The sequence below is a fragment of the Acomys minous genome (assembly GCF_964271855.1).
Source record: "Acomys minous genome assembly, chromosome: 6".
Taxonomy (NCBI): domain Eukaryota; kingdom Metazoa; phylum Chordata; class Mammalia; order Rodentia; family Muridae; genus Acomys; species Acomys minous.
In genome coordinates, this window is record NC_140487.1 from 73,149,188 (window position 1) to 73,169,535 (window position 20,348).

Below are 20,348 nucleotides of genomic sequence, written 5' to 3' on the forward strand. Positions count from 1 at the left end.
GGAAGGTCTCTGAGCTTGGAAGAAGAGGCCTGGCCTCTGATATGGTGAGAAGCTGCAAAGGAGCATCTGGACCTCAGCCCACAGACAGAAGACCTTTACAGGCAGAGCCTCCCCTGGCCTGAGCACAGAAACACTTGTAATGCCATGAGGCCTTGAGGCTGGTGTTTTTTTGTTTTTTTGTTTTTTTTGTTTTGTTTTGTTTTGTTTTGTTTTCTCGAGACAGGGTTTCTCTGTGTAGCCTTGGCTGTCCTGGACTGCCTTTAATCCCAGCACTTGGGAGGCAGAGGCAGGCGGATCGCTGTGAGGCCGATGTTTTGAGTGATGGTTTGGCATGCACAAAGCCTTGGGTGTGATCTCCAGCTCTTGCTCGCTGGGCACGTGATGCTCATCCTCAGCTAAAAGAGAAGTTAAGGTCAGGCTGGGCTACTTGAGATGTCATCTTGAGGAAAGAGATTAGAGGAGAAGACAATGGGAGGAGGACAGGAGAAGAGTGAGCACTCTCCTTCTGTGCTGTGTGCTGGGACTAAACACGACAGCCTCAATCCAATAAAGAAAGCAAAGGCTGTTGCTAAGTGATCCCGGCGGAGCACCTGTCCTGAGAGCAGAGAGTGATGTGCGGGTGCTGTAGATGGTTGGGGCGCACCCCCCCCCGGGAATTTCAGGTAAGAAAGAATCTCAAGAGGAACCTTACAGTAACCACACTTATCCCAAGAAAACGAATCAAGAGAAGCTGTGTGTGGTAACATTCTGTGCTCAGTCTTCTTGATATTGTTCATGGGATCCGTATTTATGGAGCGCCTACCATATAGTGGACATAGTTTTGCATGTTGTAGAGAAAGCAATGAATGGAAACTCCTTAACTTGTGGGGTTAAGGCTGGAGACAGGCACATAAGACAGTTTATGAGGTTAGGTAATAAATACAATGTAGTCAGATGAAGGACAGAAAGAGATGGCCTGGTGGTTAAAAGAGGTCCTCTGGGATGGGGCAGGGCAGGGAATGAAAAGGAAATTCTGTTTAAGGTGGAGGGATTGTCAGAAGTTTAAAGATATAAAGAAAGAAAACATTCAAACATCACGAGGGGGGTGTGATGAACTCTAGACAGGGAAATCAGCTCTCTGCAAGAGCCAGAAACATGTTTAACCTGAGTTAACTAGCATTAAGATGTCACTGCTTGAGCAGATGGGAACAGACCCAGAGACCCACAGTGGGACATGTGCAGAGAGCAAGGGAGCTTGGAACCCTCAATTCTAAACAGGTTTCCATCAAATCCTTCCCTCGGGGCTCAGGGAACTCTGAGGAAGAGGGGTGAAAAGATGGCATGGGGGACACTAAGAAAGCAAGGCCTTCTAGACACAGCAGGCCTGATGCACATATGGACTCACAGAGGCTGTGGCAGCCTGCCCAGGGCCTGCTCAGACCTGGGCCTCATGGTGTCCGAGTGCTGAGAGGGGAAGTGGACCTGGTGCCCATGCCTAGCCCAGAAGCTATCTCAGGTTGATAACTACTTGCAAAGGAAAACTTAGTTTTCTCCCAGCAGTCCTGCCCCATGCCCCATGACCAACACAAATAAACTCAGTGATTTGTTTTTTTAGTTTTTTTAAACTTATGCTTATACATTTATTATATATAATATAGTTTCCTATTGTGTGATTTAGCAGGAGTTCTGTGTGTAGAAATGTGTGTCGGCACCTATATGTTTCTCTTGTGTTTTCTCCTTGGCTCTTTTTTCCATTTTGTGTTATTTTGTTTTTATTTTGCCTTATTATTTTTTTAGTTGCCCATTTGTTCTCTAATGAGAGAAAGAAAGAAAAGGTGATGATTTGGGTGGGTCGAGAGGCTGGAAGGATTTGGGAAAAGAAACCAGAATCAGATTATCTTTTATGAAAAAAATAATCTTTTTCAATTAAAAACTAACAACAACAGAATTTACTTCTAAGGCTGAAGAAATAGCTCAGTCGGTGTCTGCTGCAGATGCATGAAAACCCGAGTTTGGTTCCTTAGTGCCTGGATAAAAGTCTACTGTGGCAGTGACGCCAATGCTGGGTGCATAGGGGGGATACATAGGCAGGAGGATTCCCGGTATTTGCAGGACACCAGTCAACTTAGGCCTCTGCGTGCGCACATGCACACACACACACACACACACACACACACACACACACACTCTTCAGCAGCACCCTCCTCCCAAAATTCACTGTAGCTAAAAATGAAGCACAATGCAGGAAGTACACCCACGCTGCTTCTTTTTTCTTTTTTTCTTTCATAAAACACTTGTCCTGTTGATTGGAACATTATGGCAAAGACCAGATGATTCTAAACAAATTGACTAAAATAAAAATTGTGTAAATGCTCCATGTTTTCATTATCTTGTCATCCACTGACTAATAAAAAGTTCCGTGCTGGGAATGAGTTACTTCTGGACTCTTACCAGTGGGGTCTCATAGATCTCCAAATCTTACAGGCTATTTCTCTTGCTCTTGGTTACCTCCTAGAACTTAGCTGTAAGACACTACTGCTAAAGACTTCCATGAACGTAAGTCACAGAACGTGGAGAAATGGAGCTGGCACTGTTAGAAGCTTCATTGCTACCGGCCAGCTTTCATAGTGTTGGAACACAGTACCAAAGGAGAGAAACAATCACCAATCTTATCCAGCTGTGAACCCGAGAGCTACAGTAATGAATGGCCTGGCAAGAAATGCCTCCTGATGCAATAGTGGCGCAAATGTCACGGGAGCAACCAAACACTCTCTGGCTGGATTTAAGGCCTGCCCCTTAAGATGGAACCCGTACTTGGCACTGTTATCGGGACCCGTGGCTAGGCAGATCCCACGTCAGGGCAGAACCTACTGCTTTACTGAGTGGATCTAGTAGTAAGCAGAATCCAGGTGGTTTGTCACCATTAGATTAGCGCATCCCTCAGACCTCAGCAGAGAAGCTTCTTTTTGCAGTTGGTGGTGACTAACACAGAGACCCAAAACCAGTCAAGATGCAGAGAATAAGAGATTGTGCGATCCCTAGTCCTCAGTGGGACGTCTATATCACACTCACGCTCTCTCTCCCCAAGGCTCAGAGACCATTGTGAAAGAGGGAAGTGCAAAGATTTTAAGAGCCAGGGACGGTGGATGACTGAAAGAAACACAGTGTTTTCCAGACACAGCGAGCAGATGCACATATGAATTCACAGCACCTGTGACAGAGTGCACAGCTCAAGAAATCCAGGAAGGAAGCGGAGATGGCCATCAAGTCCCTCGTCCAAGCTGAGGAGCTATGGCAAATTGCAGATGCTGGGAGCGGGAAAGTTTGTTTTCTTTTCGACTGTGGCCTCTGGTTGGTTGACTAGCAGATGGTCACATGCCCAAGAGTTTACAGGCAGTGCAAACAGGACTCCGTGTGTTTATAAACTAACAAGAACGCATGAGTTGTGTGGTTATGGATGAGAGTGTGGATTTGGAAAGAGTTAGAGGAAGGAGATGAATATGATCAAAGTACAAGGTGTGAGATTTTCAAGGAACTAATAAAATATATTTTTTAAAAACCAGAGACCATAGTCATTGAAATAACTGCTATACAGAAGATCATGTATCACAGGTGTACATTTATATATTTTCCTATTTACTGGATCTCTTCTATAAAAACATGATATCTATATCTATATCTATCTATCTATATATATAAAAGCTAATTCAAATATAGTTTTCAGCCAGGTGTGATGATGCACACCTTTAATCCCAGCACTCAGGAGGCAAAGGCGGGTGGATCTCTGTGAGTTCGAGGCCAGCCTGGTCTACAAAGTGACCCCAGAACAGCCAAGGCTACACAGAGAAACACTGACTTGAAAAACAAAAAACAACAACAACAGAAGTCAAATATGGGTTTCATATGGTCTCTTTTTTCTATCTTTCTAAGACATAAGCCATCTGTACCACAGTATAACCCAGCCATGCTCAATCTGACACCATGGTGCAGCTGTAATTCCAACAGTTAAGGCCTTGTTAGCTAGCAGCAAATGTGAGGCACAAACAATGTGTTTATATTACTCAAACTACATTAGAATGCCGCCACTTTAGTGACTTGAACTCCTGTAATAAAGAGGTTCATATCATTAAAAAAATTGTTTTTCTAATGTCTTAATACATCAGAAGACAAAAGATCTTCCTGGGCGGGGGGGGGGGGGGGGGGGAACCACGTTGCAGTGCACTGCCTCAAACTTCCTGAGTGTCATCTTAAGTCAAAGTATGTAAATTTAGGTGTACCTTGAGGCAGAGCTTAAGAAGCACGTAAACTACTTTAGGGTCCACGGAAGACACACGCTCTTCATTATATAGGCCAATTAAATTTATTTAAATGCCTACAGTGAAGTGTAAATGAGTTTAATGAAGCACGGCAGATTTTAAAGTTGCTTTGTGGATAGCATCATTACCAGATGCAGGAGGATGCAAGAGGGTATGGAACTGGGATACAGCTCCAACTTATCTGTAATGACTTACACACTGTACTTAGACGCATGCCTGTGAAGTCAAACGACCTAAATGTATTATAATGGGATAAGCATAGGATCTAACCAGCAAATATGGTGGAGACAATGTACCTGAGAACAAACCACGTATATGCATATTTAATATTGTATCATGCAGGCTACATAGGATATTTCGCACAGGAAAGGAGAAAATAATCTATGTCAAGGATGTGGTAGCACAGACAAACGTCCAGGTCAGTAAGCACTAATTAAATTGCCATGTGGTGGCTGGGCTGTGAATAATATGGAAAGCGAAGGCCACATTTTGATAACAATGTTTCTGTGATAGTAAGATTACTTGTGTAGCATATCCATATGGGTGCTCTCCATATACCCAAAGCTGATCATTTTTTGATAGGAAACCCTGTGACTATTTGAATAAAAAATTGAAAAGGAATTGTATTCCAACTAGTTTTACTCTCTTTGAAGAAAACAGTCTCTGAGGATGACTTGGGGAATAGGCTCCAGTTTTCAAAAAAAAAAAAAAATTCTTAGTACCTAATGAATTCGAAAGTATTCTTTTTTCCTCCCACACAGAAAAAGGCTCTAAAAACATGCAGTTTCCTTTTAACTAAGAGTAATTTATCTCTGCCATGATTATTAATACATATACACAAGTAAATTCTTACAACTCCTTACAATATGCATAAAAATATACATCATGAAATATACAACCATGAAAATGACTTAAGACAAATTAAAACACAGAAATGTGCTATAGAATGTAAAATATTTATTTCTAATAGAATGGTTACACAATTTGTGGTGGGAAAATGAAGAAAAACAATGGGTTCATTAGGGAGTAGTTTCACAAAACTAAAATAGCAAAAGAAGCTATTTTTCCAAGACAGAACTGCATCTCAAAAGCGTGTGTTTGTGTTCTAAGAAAGGAATAATAGCAAGCGGAAAAACCATTTCATATAATACCCATGATAATTTTCCTAGCAAAATAAGATACTATGTAGAAAGCTATCTCATAAATCCAAGGAAATAGAGTAATAATGTTCATGTTTCTAGGGCAAAATGGATACATTTGCTAAACTATTCAAACAGCGAGATGCTCTGTTCTTCAGTGTCCAATCAAAGGGATAACCAGCTTCTTAAACAGAAACAGATTCCACACCAGGAAAAAGGAGATGCAGGTGAAAGCATATGCACACACAGAGGAAGTGAAGCTCAAAACCCCTTCTTTCTTCTGAACTTCTTTGTATTCTGTAATGTCTTCAGTGGAGCTCAACTAACAAACTGGCATTCAGACACCAAGTCCAGAATGTTCCAATTAAAACGCCCGATAATGCTAAGACTTTTTACAAAATGAATAACTATATCACAAAGTTGTTGATTGATGCTTTGAAGGAAATAAAATATAGAGGGGGAGCAAATGTCAGGAGTGGAATTGGTTTATAAGGATCTGCTTTATATGGGAAAATTTAAGACGAGGAGCTAGCAGTGGCAGGCAGGGGGCAGGACAGAAACCTACAGGAAGCTTGAGCACAGGCCTAAAGTGTCCTCCCCTTCTACAAGTGTGTTTGAATAAATATTTCTGGTGCACCACACGGCCACGGCTGAACGGGAGTCTCTTGTTGCTAATCTCCCTTGACTGAAGAGGCCATCACTCCTCAGCCTCCTGAGGAGCGGGGACCTAAGTTCACGCTGTGGCACTGGCCACACTTAGCCTACGAACAACGTTGTTTTAGGCCTTGTTTCTTTGGTCGCTTTCACCATCCAGCAAAGGCTTTTCTGCCTTCCTCCACGTGGACGCTTAGGTTTGTTCTTGGAAGCTGAGGGTTGATAGATTGAGGAGTAAAAGCCACCACAAAGAGAAACGAAGCATTTCCTCACCAGACACACGATGGAAGCGAGACAGCAGGCTCTCTACACAGTCGAATATATTTGATCTCTATCGACAATGAGGTAACAATAAAGAGAACAGCGAGCACTTATTGGGCATGTTTTATGTGCCAGCTGTTAGCCTAAGCGTTTGATCTGTGTGTCACAAGGGAATTCTCCATGGGCTCAGATTTGATGCCCCTCCTTGTCTTCTGCCTACTGAGGAAGCCCACTATCTTAGGAATATTATGCTGAGCTACCATTTCTTTTTAATATCATTCTAATTCATTGAAGCTCCTTAATTTGGTTAAGCCTGAGGTCACAAAGGGATTTTCAGAGAAGGTGATTTCATATAGCAAACACCGGCACTTAGATTAAACAAGACACACTGTCCTATTCTAAGTTCATGATCGAATGTCATGCTTATGCTGTTTTCATGCTAGTGCTAACAAATGCTCATCTTGGTACCTTCCGTGTGGCAGACGCTGTCCTGGGTGTTTTGTAGTATACCCCTGACTAGATTGGAGTATGCCTCAAATTTCCAGGGATCATTTTGGCATTCAGGATTATTTGTAATCGAAACTTTCTAAGGTTACCATCATTGGCCTGTCTTCAGCTTTTGCTTCTCATGCCTTAAGACTGGACGTCTACTCAGCTGACAGTACGTTCCATCAACACACAGAAAGAGGGGCAGGCATTCGCTCTCTTCTCTGGATGTCTGGTCAGCACAAGAAACTTATTACCAGAGTTGGTCTTTCAAACTCTACCACGCATGTAAACTTGTCTATGAACATACGGCGCTCAATCCATATCAACACCTTAGTGACCTCAAGTGGGGTTTGGAGGCTCCTTTATTGTCAGAGCATTGTTTGTTGGGTTGTCACAGAGCTAAGGGCAGGGAGTTGGCTAATTACTTAGTGGTAGCATCACCACTGGTCAAGAAGTATTTTATAAGCTTTATATAAGTGCTTATAGCTATGTATATTGATATATGGGTATATTCAGGCTGAGGCCAAACAGTAACAAAAAAACTTAACTGCCAATATGCCAGACTCTGCTCTTGGAGAAGAATTCAGTATAAGTTGAGGCTAGCCTATCCAGCCAACCTAAAGGCAAACAGGGAAAGTAGGAGACCTGGCAAGTAGGCCCTGGGAACAGGACAAGGCTGAGGTCCAGAAGGCACAGAGCACAGCTTTTCAAACTGTAGAGTGCAAACTACATTGTGAAATTGATTTAATAGGCTACAGTCTGAATTTAGAAAATTTAAACTCAGCACCATAGAAAATATGAGTGCATCCCCTATGAAGGATGTCTACCAATATTTTATTCCCTTTATGTGGTTGTGTTTACTGGGCTGTGATACTATGAAATACACTTCTACCTATGGAGCTTGCTCAAAAATATATTTTAAGCCAGTGAGCTAATGAATAATAAGGCGATTCCATTTTCTACTTCAAAACCGTTCTACTGAGTGAAAAAGGCAGCTGGATTCTTTACAACCAACAAGTAGGCCAGTTGTAAGTGGATCATAAATCATAGAGAAGCTTAGATTCTCTTCGCTCTATGAAGTCACCCAGCATATGGAGGCCTTTTTGTAAGGTGATGCATCTGATGTATGGGGGAGGCCATTCTGTTTTTCTGCAAGCCACCTCCAACTCTTAGAAAGTCCTTTAGTACGTCAAATTGAAATAGACTAAATAGATATGGCAGCTCTTCAAAGTGTGTGTGTGTGTGTGTGTGTGTGTGTGTGTGTGTGTGTGTGTGTGTGTGTGTGCATTAATTGTTTTTCTTTTCAGAATAAACATGAGCTCATTGCAGAAAATTTAGAAAATACCAAAAACATAAATGAGAGAAAAAAATTGTCACAATCTCGCATGCTAGAACTACCACGGGAAACGTATTCACTGTACCTCCTTAACCCGTTCTATCTCATGTGTAATGAACACTGTCTTCTCAACAAACATTCTACATGATTCTAAGGGCAACATAAGGCAGACTCTCAAGCAGATGGTTGAATTGTAAGTGTATTTCAAAAATTCCATTGTATAGAGTATTTCTTGCCTTCATTGTAAAATTTGATATGAACATTCTTGTGTACATTTCCTCGTGATAATTCTTGGATCTAAACGATCAGATTAGAGGTCTGTAATCCGTACCTCTGACAGAGGGCGGGAAACTCTTCTCCAGAAAAGGACTGCCTGTTTACTTCCTCACTGATGGCACACTTCACCTGAATAGATCGTAACCATTTTATATGCCCCAACTTGGCTTTAAAAACATCTGTTCTCTTTTAACTTATAACAAGGTTAAATTGTCCCTGACATATTTATTGGGCATTTTTACTTCCTCCTTTGTGAGTTGCTTGGTCATGCCATCTCTATCTTTTGGGGGCTCAACTCTTTCTCAGATCTGGGACTTCCTCAAGACCCAGCTATGCCACTCCTGGGAATATACCCAGAAAATGCTCCACCACACAACCAGGACATATGCTCAACCATGTTCATAGCAGCCTTATTCATAATAGCTAGAACCTGGAAACAGCCTAAATGTCCCTCAGTTGAAGAATGGATAAAGAATCTGTGGTACATTTATACTACAGAATACTACTCAGCTATTAAAAACAAGGAAATCCTGAAATTTGTGGACAAATGGATGGAACTAGAAAGGATCATACTGAGTGAGTTAACCCAGAAGCAGAAAGACTCACATGGTATATACTCACTTATAATTGGGCACTAGCCTAAAAGGCATGCCCTATGAAAGTCTTTACTTACCAGGAGATTGGGAAAGATGTGAGGACATCCTACTGAGACTCTAGGTAAGAGAAATATAGGAGATGGGGAAATAGAAGGACCCAGAGGGTCCTAGAAACCTACAAAAGAACACCGTGATGTGTAGGATAGATTAAGCTTTGTCTCAGGTGGAAGCAGTCTTGGCGGGCTTTACCCTTAGGGCACACCATGAATACCTTGTGAGAGACTGTTTGGAGCCTTCCTGGGCTTGGAATTCAGGAAGCCTACCTAGGAACCCCACCATGGCTATTGTTTTCCTAATTGACCCTCGAAGGGAGAAGGGACCGCCCTTTGCATATGACTGGGAAGAGGTAGAAGGAGAGAAGGAGAAGGCGCGGAGAGAGAGGAAAGGAGCGGACCAGCTCGTGGGACTGAGACACCTAAGGACCCGTCCTGCCGAACGGATTCCAGGAGGTTTTAATCTTCTGTCCCTTTAACCTTTTTTTCCTTCTTGTATATGCTAGTTGGGTTGTATAATAAAGTTTAATTGTTAATAAACTGAGCCAACAGTGATGGGTGGATTGGGGCCCAGAGGGGTTCTGCTCAAACTATTGCACTAACCAAGGACAATACAAGTAGTAAACATCAAACCCCTACTCTGATCTACCCAATGGACAGGACATTCTCCATAGTTATGTGGAGAGCAGGGACTGACTTTGACATGAACTCTGGTGTCCCATATTTGACCACCTCCCCTTGGTGGGGAGGCCTGATGGCACTCAAAGAAAGAATAAACAGACTACCAAGATGAGACTTGATAGCCTATGACCATATAGTGGGGGAGGAGGTCCCCCTTGGTCTGAGACCTAGGGGGAGGAGGGGAATAGGGTGAAAGCGGGAGGGAGGAAGGAATGGGAGGACAGAAGTGATGGGATAACAATTGAGTTGTAATCTGAATAAATTAATAAAATCAAAATTTTAAAAAATGATTTAAAAAAAAGAAAGAAAATGAGTGGTGTACTGGGCATCATGGTGCACTCCTTTAATCTAACACTCAGGAGGCAGAGACAGGTGCATCTCTGTGAGTTCAAAGCCAACCTGGTCTACATAGCAAGTTCCAGTACAACCAGGGCTTCATAGTGAGACCCTTTCAAAAATAAAAGAAGAGGGGCAATTCTTTGCTCGCTGTCTTTCATAATCTACCCTCTCCATAGCCAAGCTAAATACCACCTGGATTTGACCTTCCCTGACACCAGTTCTGTCTTCTGGGCCCTTACCCAGCCCATCCTTACTCCCTCCATGATGTCCCAGGCATTCTGTTTCTGGTATTCTTCTTTAACTTTAACCCTCAAGTACTCATCTAAGCACCCGCCCTCCCTCCCTGTTTCAAGCCGGGGCTTCCCAGGCTTGTAGGCCTATAGTTCACCTGGCATCTGCGTCCTTAGGAGGTATGGCTGCTCCTGCCTAGGTTTAAGCATCAGGAAGCATCCTGCGCCTCCCTCCCCCCAACCCCCTCAGTCCATCGCTGATCAACCCCCTCCCCAATCCATTGCTGACCAATTCTGCAGCCTTGAAGGCTGAGCCCTGAGGGATGAGCTTCTCTTTGAAGTGTTTCCTGGCCCAGCCCCCGCAGGCTGAATTCTGCCATTCCTCAGCATTCAGTGAGTGCCCTTACTACAGTCTAGAAAGGTGAATGAACCAGGTCCCTTAACTGTGGGGTGTCAAACACAGCTCAGTGTACTTTGGGACCTCCAGGTACCCTAATTACATGGTGTAGTAATGGACCTTTTGCCGGAGAGTTCCTTGAAGTGTCGGCATCATCTCCCTACGTACCTAGCGACCTAAATTAGTATGTCTGGCACATAGAATATGCTCAATAAAAGCTTAGTTGATAATGAATTTATTTTAATAAACATGAATTACTTTTAAAAATCATTCCATACCTTTTTATCTTGGAGAATGCAGATAAATCAGAAGCTAGATAGTAATATTACATGGTTAAGAGAGCAGTCTTGCAAGCTGAGAGGCCCCCTTACATCCCTGATTCTAGAAACATCAATGTCTTCTATTGCACTTGAAATAACATTTGTATTTATACAGGCTTGTGGGCATACGTCTTTGTATAAATTAGGGCGCAGGCTCTAGTCATTGGTTACATATTAGAATACGGGATATCAAATACAGTTTTCATACATTCCTGTACACAGTGAGTACTCAGCGATTATCAAGAGCGAAATCGTGGGCTGATTGTCTTGACTGCAATTATCCTCCTTTCGGGAAACACGGTCTCCACATAGAGCAGTGGATTATGGGTAGTGGTAACCATGCCCAGGCCAGAGCTGTTCTTCTAAATCAACGTTTGATCTAAGGGGAACCTGGCCTTTCCTTGGATTTTCTTTTTAATCTCAGGATTAAGGATGATTTAGATTAATCTCTTTATAGCAGGGGTGAGAGATGCCACCAGGTGCAACTTGAGAGTTGTTTGTGTTCATGCCCCTGCTCTGTAGAGAGAATGGCATATTACCCTGTGTAGTTTAGAAGAATGGAGCCAACACGGAGAATGGCGGCGAGACTCTTGCTTCGCCCAGAAGATGACAAGGCCCCTGGTGATGTTCGAGAGCTGGCACCTTGTCTCTCTGAGGTCCTGCTGCCCCCTTGTCCTTCCCGTGGTTTGGTTGTGTGAGGTGTACACACACTTCCATCTAACAGATTTCCATGGGATGGCTCTGACTGTGCCTTAGTCGCTGACAGAATAATAGGGTTAAAGAAATGAAGAACCAGCTCCTCTTAATTCCCCGACCCCTACCCCACCACACACCTATTCTTTTAAATGATTCAACCAGATGCTTTGGCATAATGAAGGCATGGACCGTGAGGGTCCTAAGAAGGAAGGTAACTCATTCTGAAATGCACAGACGAAAGGACGGTCCATGACGCATGCCAACTCCGGCCTCTTGTGCTTGGCTTGGCTTGTAGAGCTCCATCCTCACAAATGAACAGAAGGCTGGGAATCTTTAAAAGCGGCAAGAGTTCCTTTTGCTGCTGGCCCCTCCAATAGCACAGAAAGCGCGAAGAAATGTTCTATCAGCCATTAAGTCCTATTGAACACAAGGACCCCCTTGATGACACCAGCAGTGTGAATCGTTGGCTGTCTCCCCTGCCACCCATGCTGCTGCCACAAGGGGAACCAAGGTACAACTACTTCTGGGACCCCCCTCCCCCAAAGCGAGGTGCTGACTGGTGGCTGCACCTTTGGGCTCCTGTGACAGCACAGCTTCTCAGGAGCCAAGGCTCACACTTTGATGCTCTGGCTGCCCCTGGCTCGCAGTCTTCCTGTCCGGCTACCCTGCTCCTCCTCTGACACCTGATTTTGGGGAGCAGCAGGGCTTCTGTCCGAGGCTACACTCTCATTTTTTTTAGTTCGTTTTTCTTTGGATTGCTGCTTAGATACAAGTATGTTGTGCCTCTGGGCATAGCCTTGTCTGATCTCACTGGTGTCTTTATGGGTTTGTGTCTCTTTGGCCCCCAGCTGGCTAGGGGCCGCAATCTCCTGCGCTGAGGGCTTCCCCACAACCTCTCTCTTCTGAGACCTTCCCCTCTTTTGAGCCTGTTCCCTCCCCACAGGAGCAGAAACCTCGTGTTCTGACTTGTCAGGGCCCTGACCCTCTCGGGCTGGCTGATCCTTACTGAGGGCAGTTTCGTTTTCTTGAGCTAACCCTTCAGACGTTTCTCCATTTTGGGACTCACCGACCGACTGCGTCACATCCTTTGGGATGAGATTGGCCTGTGTCTTCTTTCTGGGATTGTGTGCTTTGCCCTTTTTCTCCTCCTGGTTCTGGGGCTCTGCTGGCACTGGTTCAGTGTGGCTCACAGGGGACCCAGAGTCAAGCGGGTCTGACGCATTCCTAGGAGCTGGCTTGCCATGGGATTCTGTCTGCTGAGTTGTCTGAGACTTTCCAATTGGCATCTTTTTCGGGTATGGTGACCCTTTAGCTGTCTCTCTTTGCATGAGGTTTTTTTTTCTAGTTTCCTTCTGCTTAGTGGGCTCCTGGATGTGGGGCGAGGTCTGCAGATCTGAAGTCTTCTTCCTGGAGGCACCGCCTACTTTGGGAGTTTTCCTTTCCTTTGCAGGCTTTGAAGCAGGCCTTGCCCCAGTGTTTTGGGGAAGCCGAGGTTCCTTGGGCAGAGCAGTAATTTGTGGGAGCCGGACTGTGGGGGCCTCCTCTTCCTGGGGTGGGTTAGGGGCTTGTTCTTGGATCGGGGGGCTAATAAGTGGGAGCTTCACCTCGCTCCCTTTCTCAGCCTGGGCTTGCTGTGGGCTGTGGGCCGAGTAGGGGCTCGAGTTGGAGGGTGGTTTGGCTTGGGGAGGGCTGATCGGGGGAAGCTTGCTGAGGTCTCCGTTCTGAGTTGGGAGAGACCTGGGAGAGGGAGTCGGGGTCTGATCTGAGCTTGTCCCCAAAGCCTCTTCCCGGCTAGGAGAGAGGAGCTTGGGTGTGGGTCTCCTGCTCTGGAGAGGAGCCAGGGTCTGGGGCTGGGGCAGCCTGGTAGGAGCCAGCCGGCTTCTAGGAAGCAAGGCCACTGGCTGTTCCTTGACCTGAGCGAGTTTGGAGTTTGTGGATGGGTCTTGCGGGGGTGGAATTTCTGGGTAAGGAGTACTGGCTCGGACAATTGCTGCTTTGGGGGTTCCCTCCTTTGGAGGTGGTTGAGAGCCCCCAGCAGACTTCTCTACCTCAGGGTGGGAAGAGTCTTCCGGAAGACTGGGGGCGGAACTATTGGGTGCAGTGTTGGCTGACTCAATTCCCTCATCTTGTACTCTCTGAGGACTGAGGGAAGCTGGGTTCTGTCCCTGCGAAGGTTCAGATAGTGGTGGGTTGCCAGAGGCTACTTTGGTCTCTCCGGATTCCTTGTCCTGGTCTAGCTGAGGGCGGAGCGGGGGAGCAGGAGCAGGATGCTGAGGCGGCTCTGGAGATGCAATAGTAGAAGACTGCTCTGCTTTGTCTTCAGGGCCATCCATCTTAGTGGTTAGTTTTGCAGGAAGATGGGCTGGCTGACCATCTTCTTCCTCGGCCTTTGGTGGTATGTCTTGGGCCTGCTGAGGAATACCAAGTGTTGAAGAACTGACCTGCTGAGGTAGATCCAGGTAGCTACCAGAGGAAGGCTCTTTCTTAGGGTGTTCTCCCTCCTCAGTCAACTCTTGGTTCTGTGGGAGAGCAGGGTTGTGATTGCCCGGGGCCTTTGCATGAGTCTGCACGTCCAGGAAAGCCTCTGGGTTTTGGCCGTCTGCTTGTAGTCTTGCCAAGCGCCTGGGGGAGGGGACCAGGTGGGCTGGGACTCCAGAGATGGTTTTCTTGCTAGAAGGGGCTCCTGCTTTAATATAAAGAGAAGTTAGCTACAAATGCTCTTCCTTGCTGGAAACTAACAACAACAAAAAAACACCCTCGGTTCCCTTTGATGGTGCACATGGACCTTTAAAAGAAGAAAAGCACACGGAGAACTTTCCTTCTCCTTGGGGACACTAAGAAGATACATTTCTCTAATTTGATAGAAGTTAAGACCCTTTTTGATGAACTAAAAAGATGACCTTTAAGTGGATAAGCATCTAGATGTTTACTCAAAATCAAGTTTGGATCTGTGGACGGCGAGGGGAGTTTCTAGATGACTGAGCTTGGTTTTGCTGTTTAGTGGTTAAGAAATAACCTGTGGGTGGCGGAGGAGCCCTGTCTGTTTACTGACACCCTCGAGGCTCACAGTCCAGCAGGAACCCAGTAGGGCAAGGAAGGAAGGCTGGCATGGGTTCAAGGACGTCAGAAGGTACCAGGGCCTGCTCCCGAAGATGAGGGGTCCAGGCCATTGTCCTCGCTTACCATCACCCCAGATTTCCATGGCTATAGAAATGGCTTGCAGGAGCCACTGGCAATACTGACACTGCAGAGAAGGACAGCTTCCTCCAATCACACCTTCTCAGAGTGGCTCATCCTGCACTTGCTCACAAAGGACAGATGCCTTGATGCAGTTCAGGTGGCCTAAATACCATCGTAACCCAGCCCAGGGCACATAAATCTGAAGAGTGCAGTGGTCAGAGGCAACACATCAGTCTGAGCTCAGTGTGGGACAGACCTTGGTGACCCCAGAGTGGTCTATCTCCAGCAGCAAACATATCCCTGACCACTGCCCCTCCCTCCACGGAGGGTGGACGGGTTCACAGTGAGCTTTCTAGTCTGGTCCTCTTTTGTATCCAATCAGACTATATGGCTCCTGAGAGCGGGACAGGGCAAGTGGGCCCAGTAGAAAGCCTCCCTCGGGGTAGGGTTTCTGATGGTGCCCTCTGTTCATGATTACCTTTATCACAGATATAAACCAAAACACAATTTAGACAAGAAGCAGGGTGAAATCAAAGGGTGAAACAGCGAAGCTAAGTAGGCAGATTTACAGAGAACAGAACGTAAATCAGTTACCGGGGCGCGGGGCCTGGTGCTTAATGAGCAGTTTCTGCATTAGGGAACGGAAGGCTTTGAAAATAGGTGGCAGGAACGGAGGAACGGTCACACAACACTCAGAATGCAGCCAGTGGCGCTGAAGTTCACGCTTAACGTGATTAAAATGGGAAACTTGGGCTGGCAAGATGGCTCAGTAGTTAAAGCTCTTGCTGCCAAGACTGATGACCTAAGTTTGACCCCTGCAACCTACATACATGGTGGAAGGGGACAATCAATTCCCACAAGTTGTCCATTGGTACACACACACACACACACACACACACACACACACACATGCACACGCACATGCACACACACACACTGATCGCACACACACATGCACACACTCATACACACACACTGATCACGCGTGCGCGCGCGCGCACACACACACACACACACACACACACACGCACACATACACACACGTGAACAAATTCTAAAATGTTCTAAAAAACAAAAATGGCAAGTTCTATATGCCTACATGGTACGTGCAATACAATCTAAAAAGAAAAGTATACGAACAGCGCAGCGGTGCTGAAGGTCCTCTCCTTTAGTTTTATTGTCAGACACACAGGGTTCCCTTTATCTACCCTGATGATTTAACAATTCATGAAATTTAGCTAAATGAAACCATGCCCTTTACTAGGAGGTAAAAGTGCCAGTTTATGGGCTGGCAAATTGCTCCATTTTCCCTTTATCATTAATCAGAATTAGGAAAACTATAATCTCATTTCATAACCTTTATGGGAAGAACTCAGGCGGCTCACTAGTTCCACTTCCTGAGAGCTTCCCTGGAGGCAGCAGCAGGCCAGGACATGGGCTCTACAGCAGTGGCGCTCAGCCTGTGGGGTGCGACCCTTCCACCAAATGACTTTCACAGGGGTCGCCTAAGACCATCAAAAACACAGGTATTTACATTATGACTCATAACAGTAGCAAGATTACAGTTATAAAGTAGGAATGGAAATAATTTTATGTTTGGGGGTCACCCCAGCACAAAGAACCATATTAAAGGATCACCATATTAAGAAGATTGAGAACCACTGATCTATAGAGACTAAGGGTGAACCACACCCTTACACCGAGGTGCTAATCAAGTGAGTTTCTTCTTACTTCACAGAGTCTATATTGTTAACTTCATGTTTTAGAAACAAATATTTCCTACATTACTATGGGGAAAATAGGACCGTGCCATACTTAATTGGCTTGCAGGAGCGTGTCATCCCCATATACCTAAAGTTATTTCTGCATGCGTTCAGTGAACGTTCGGCTAACCCACCCTGGTGAAGGCTCGGACCTCTGGGTGTAAGTCGGTGGGCGCTGGCCTCAGGAAAGGCAGCTCTTGGGCATCTTTCCATCATTCTGTCTCATCCTCATTGTCACATGACCGTTGCCACCGTGTCCCCAGTGACCCATGAGCAGTACATGATCACTGGGGATGAAGCTGTATATATTGTTACCTCAAATATTTGGGAATTGTCTGCAGATCGCACTGAAACAGGATTATCTCTTTTGGAAAGATGATGCTCCTGAGGTAAGATTTCTGTTTGTACTGAGGCTTAGCCCACTGACACTCTTAATCCAGCTATGAAAAGCCTCTGCTCTTCAAGCCAGACTTAATGCACCACAGTATTAGGTATGGTTTAAAAAAATTTTTTTAAAGAAAAAGATGATTTTCCAAATTCATCTCTCTATTTGAACTAACGATTACTAGTTAGATTTAGGACAGAAAAGTAAGACTTTGGCTACCCACCCAGTTATCTAACTGTTCAGAGTAACCTCTCATAGAGTCTTAAACATTCATTTCACTTTCTTTCCTTTCACATCTTAATTGGTTTTTAAAATTATGATCTATCATACACATCACATATATATATCATATAAAATAAGATCAGAATAGCTCAGCTCAGAGCAGAGGTAAAGAGGCAGGTCCCAGCTGGGTCCAGTCCAGGATAATACGTCTGCTGGGGCTGGCGCCTTTTCAGGGGGAGGCAACTATGTCTGTGCACTACGATGATTACTCCTTTTGTCAATTTGACACAAAACCTAGACTTTCCTGGGAAGAGAGTCTCAGTGAAGAACTGAGCTGAGGACATGTCTGTGGGGGACTGCATGTTAACTGTGTGAGAACTCAGCCCACCGTGGGCGGTCACATTCCCTAGGCAGGGCGTCCTGGACTACATAAGAAAAAGAAATCAAGCTTAGCACTGGCATGCAAATGAGCACGCATACATTCATCATGCTTTGCTTTTGACTCTGGATGTGACCTGGCTTTTCCATAGTGATGAACTGTTACTTGAAACCCTTTTACCCCAAATCGCTTTTTTGTCAGGGCATTTTACCGTAGACGCAGAAATGAAACTAGAACAGGTCCCATTCATCTGTACTGACCCCATAACCAGGTCATCCTCACCCTTGGCAAAGACTTTACAGTCCTGGAGTTGACAGAAGCCACCGGCTTGACTCCTTGGGCCACTAGAGATACTCTAAGAGCTTATTAATAAGGACTATAATCATTAGCATTTCAAATGTACTCACTTGAATGCTGTCTCATCTCTACAATGCCACTGAAGTGGAAGTTTATCTTTAATTATCAACTGAAAAAATAACTCCCTCTGCAAATTAACTGTAAACAGGAGATAAGGTTTTGCTTTAAGAAAACACATTCTTTTTCAGAATATTAAACCTCTCCAAAAAGTAAGGTTCTGTTGAGGAGATAGATCTGCTGATTGATTGGAACACATCCTGTCTATTTTTGAAGCTAGAATTTCATTAGTCAATAACTAGGTGCCTCAGTTTTGATTAGCAAATGTTTCTGAAAGTTATAACATTTTTTATAAAGTCTATAATTTATACATTTCATTAAATCAGATAGGTCTAACCTAATTATTTCAAATAAGTAAGATTTTATTACATACTTTAAAGTAGGAGTCTATTTTTCTGTATACACATTATCTTGCCTATTAACTTGCCAAACAGTCACTGCACACTGTAGTTGGTGTCCTGATCACTGGAGAGATAAGAAGAGCCAAAGAAGGTAGTGATGGGGTCTACGGGCTGTGTGCCAAGCCTTGCTCATTGCCTCTCTGCTCAGAAGTAGCACAGAGAAACACACATTTCTCATTTACCCAGGGGACTAATCAGTGTTTGCCCAAATCCACAAGAGGCTGATATAAGAGCCAGCACACCAATTTATTAATTTACACTGGGGGATGGGGCAGGTTCAGGGACTACGACAGTGTGTTCTCACGTAAGATACAGGCTCCGCAGGGGCCAGGTCCACCTAGGGGACCAAATTAAAGATCACAAGGTTGCTTGGATAGCAAAGAATTAAAGCAAAGGGAGCCATCTTTCCTCAAGAGAAAGCTCCATGGAGGTCCAAGCCTCACCAGGTATACTGTACTGCAGCCTATTTTGATAGACAAGCTTTCCTCAGGTATCTTCTAGGAGGCATGTCGTAGTGTCTTAGCTATTTTAACATTTAAGTCCCATGCGCGTGTGCAGCAGGACAGTCAGCTGGCATCTGTGGCTTTACTGGTACTGCACTGACCTCAGCCCAAAATACAAGGAGTATCTGACCTAGGAAGAATGCACAAAATTTAAATTTCAAATGGCACAGTGGGCTTGAGTGTTTGAACTCTGTCAAAGTCATGGCCTGGCCTCCCTTCTCAGCCTATAGGAATGTCAGCAGGCAGGCAGAATCTTATTTGGACCACCAAGAAGCTACAAGGCTTCCACAAAGCAGCAACAATTTTAACTTAATATTTTGCAAATATGTGTGTGTGTGTGTGTGTGTGTGTGTGTGTGTGTGTGTGTGTGTTGTGACTGGAGTTCAGTCCACAGAGGGGCCTTTGGAAATGATTTTCATTGTGGTAGTAAACATGAAAGTTAGCATTTTCACCACTGTTAAGGTACTGCCCAGTGCAGGAAGTCCGTTGACTCTGGTGTGCAATCATCATCGCTGTCCATCTCCAGAACTCATTTCACCTTCTGAAAACTTAAACTCTACCCGTTAAACAGTAGCACTCCATTCCCCGCTTAGGCACTGACCAACAGGCTTCCGCTTCCTGACTCTCCTAATTTCACTGCCCCAAGAACCTCACAGAAGTGCAACCGTACAGCATCTGCTCTGACCAGCTTACTTTACTCACCACACTGTCTTCAAGGCTCATGTCAGACTGTGAGCCAGAGTGCCCTTCCTTTTTAAGATGAAGTAACGTCAAAGCCTGTATATGACACCTTCCTTATCCACTATCCACCACTGGACCCCATGGTTGCTCCAACTTTTGACTAATGTGAACGGAACGGCTATAAATAGGGTGTCTTTCACTATTTCCTAAAGATCTTGCTTTTGATGGCTTAAGGTATTTATCCAGAAGTGAAACACAGGTAGATCACATGAAGGTTGACTTTTTTCTTTCTTTCTTTCTTTTCTTTTCTTTTTTTTTTTTTTTTTTTTTGAATTTACATACCATTTTCTGTAGCAGCTACACCACTTTATTTTGCTCTTGGCACATAGTTCTAATTTCTCCAGACACTTTTTAGTTAGTAGCTTTCCAAGTGGGTGTGAGACAAATTTGAGGGGCGGGCTATTCAAATCCACCTCAAAATAGTCAAGTCCCAAAATTCTACACTTAGAATTCCTAGATTTCAAGTCAGTGCTCTCACACGTCCCTCCACATTTGCTGCTCAGGGCCCACGAGGCAGGCCCTCCTCGTGTGGTATCTATTCTTGAGGACAAGAAACTGAAGGCCAGAAGAGCTAAGCAGCTTGGCCAAGTGAGCGGCA

At 44.8% G+C, this 20,348-nt stretch overlaps 1 protein-coding gene across 4 annotated transcripts in view; it reads right to left on the minus strand.

Annotated features, from left to right (window-relative positions):
- LRGUK (leucine rich repeats and guanylate kinase domain containing) overlaps positions 1 to 20,348 on the minus strand; it is a 114,491-nt gene that overhangs the window by 22,416 nt on the left and 71,727 nt on the right. The window contains exon 16 of one of the 4 annotated variants that reach the window (XM_084787377.1): positions 11,014 to 14,445. The exons of the other annotated variants lie outside the window; for them this stretch is intronic. Coding sequence (XP_084643503.1) covers positions 12,374 to 14,445 — 2,072 coding nt within the window. The 3' untranslated portion in view covers positions 11,014 to 12,373. Of the gene's footprint in view, positions 1 to 11,013; positions 14,446 to 20,348 lie in introns of those variants that run through there. 4 annotated transcript variants of the gene reach the window in all.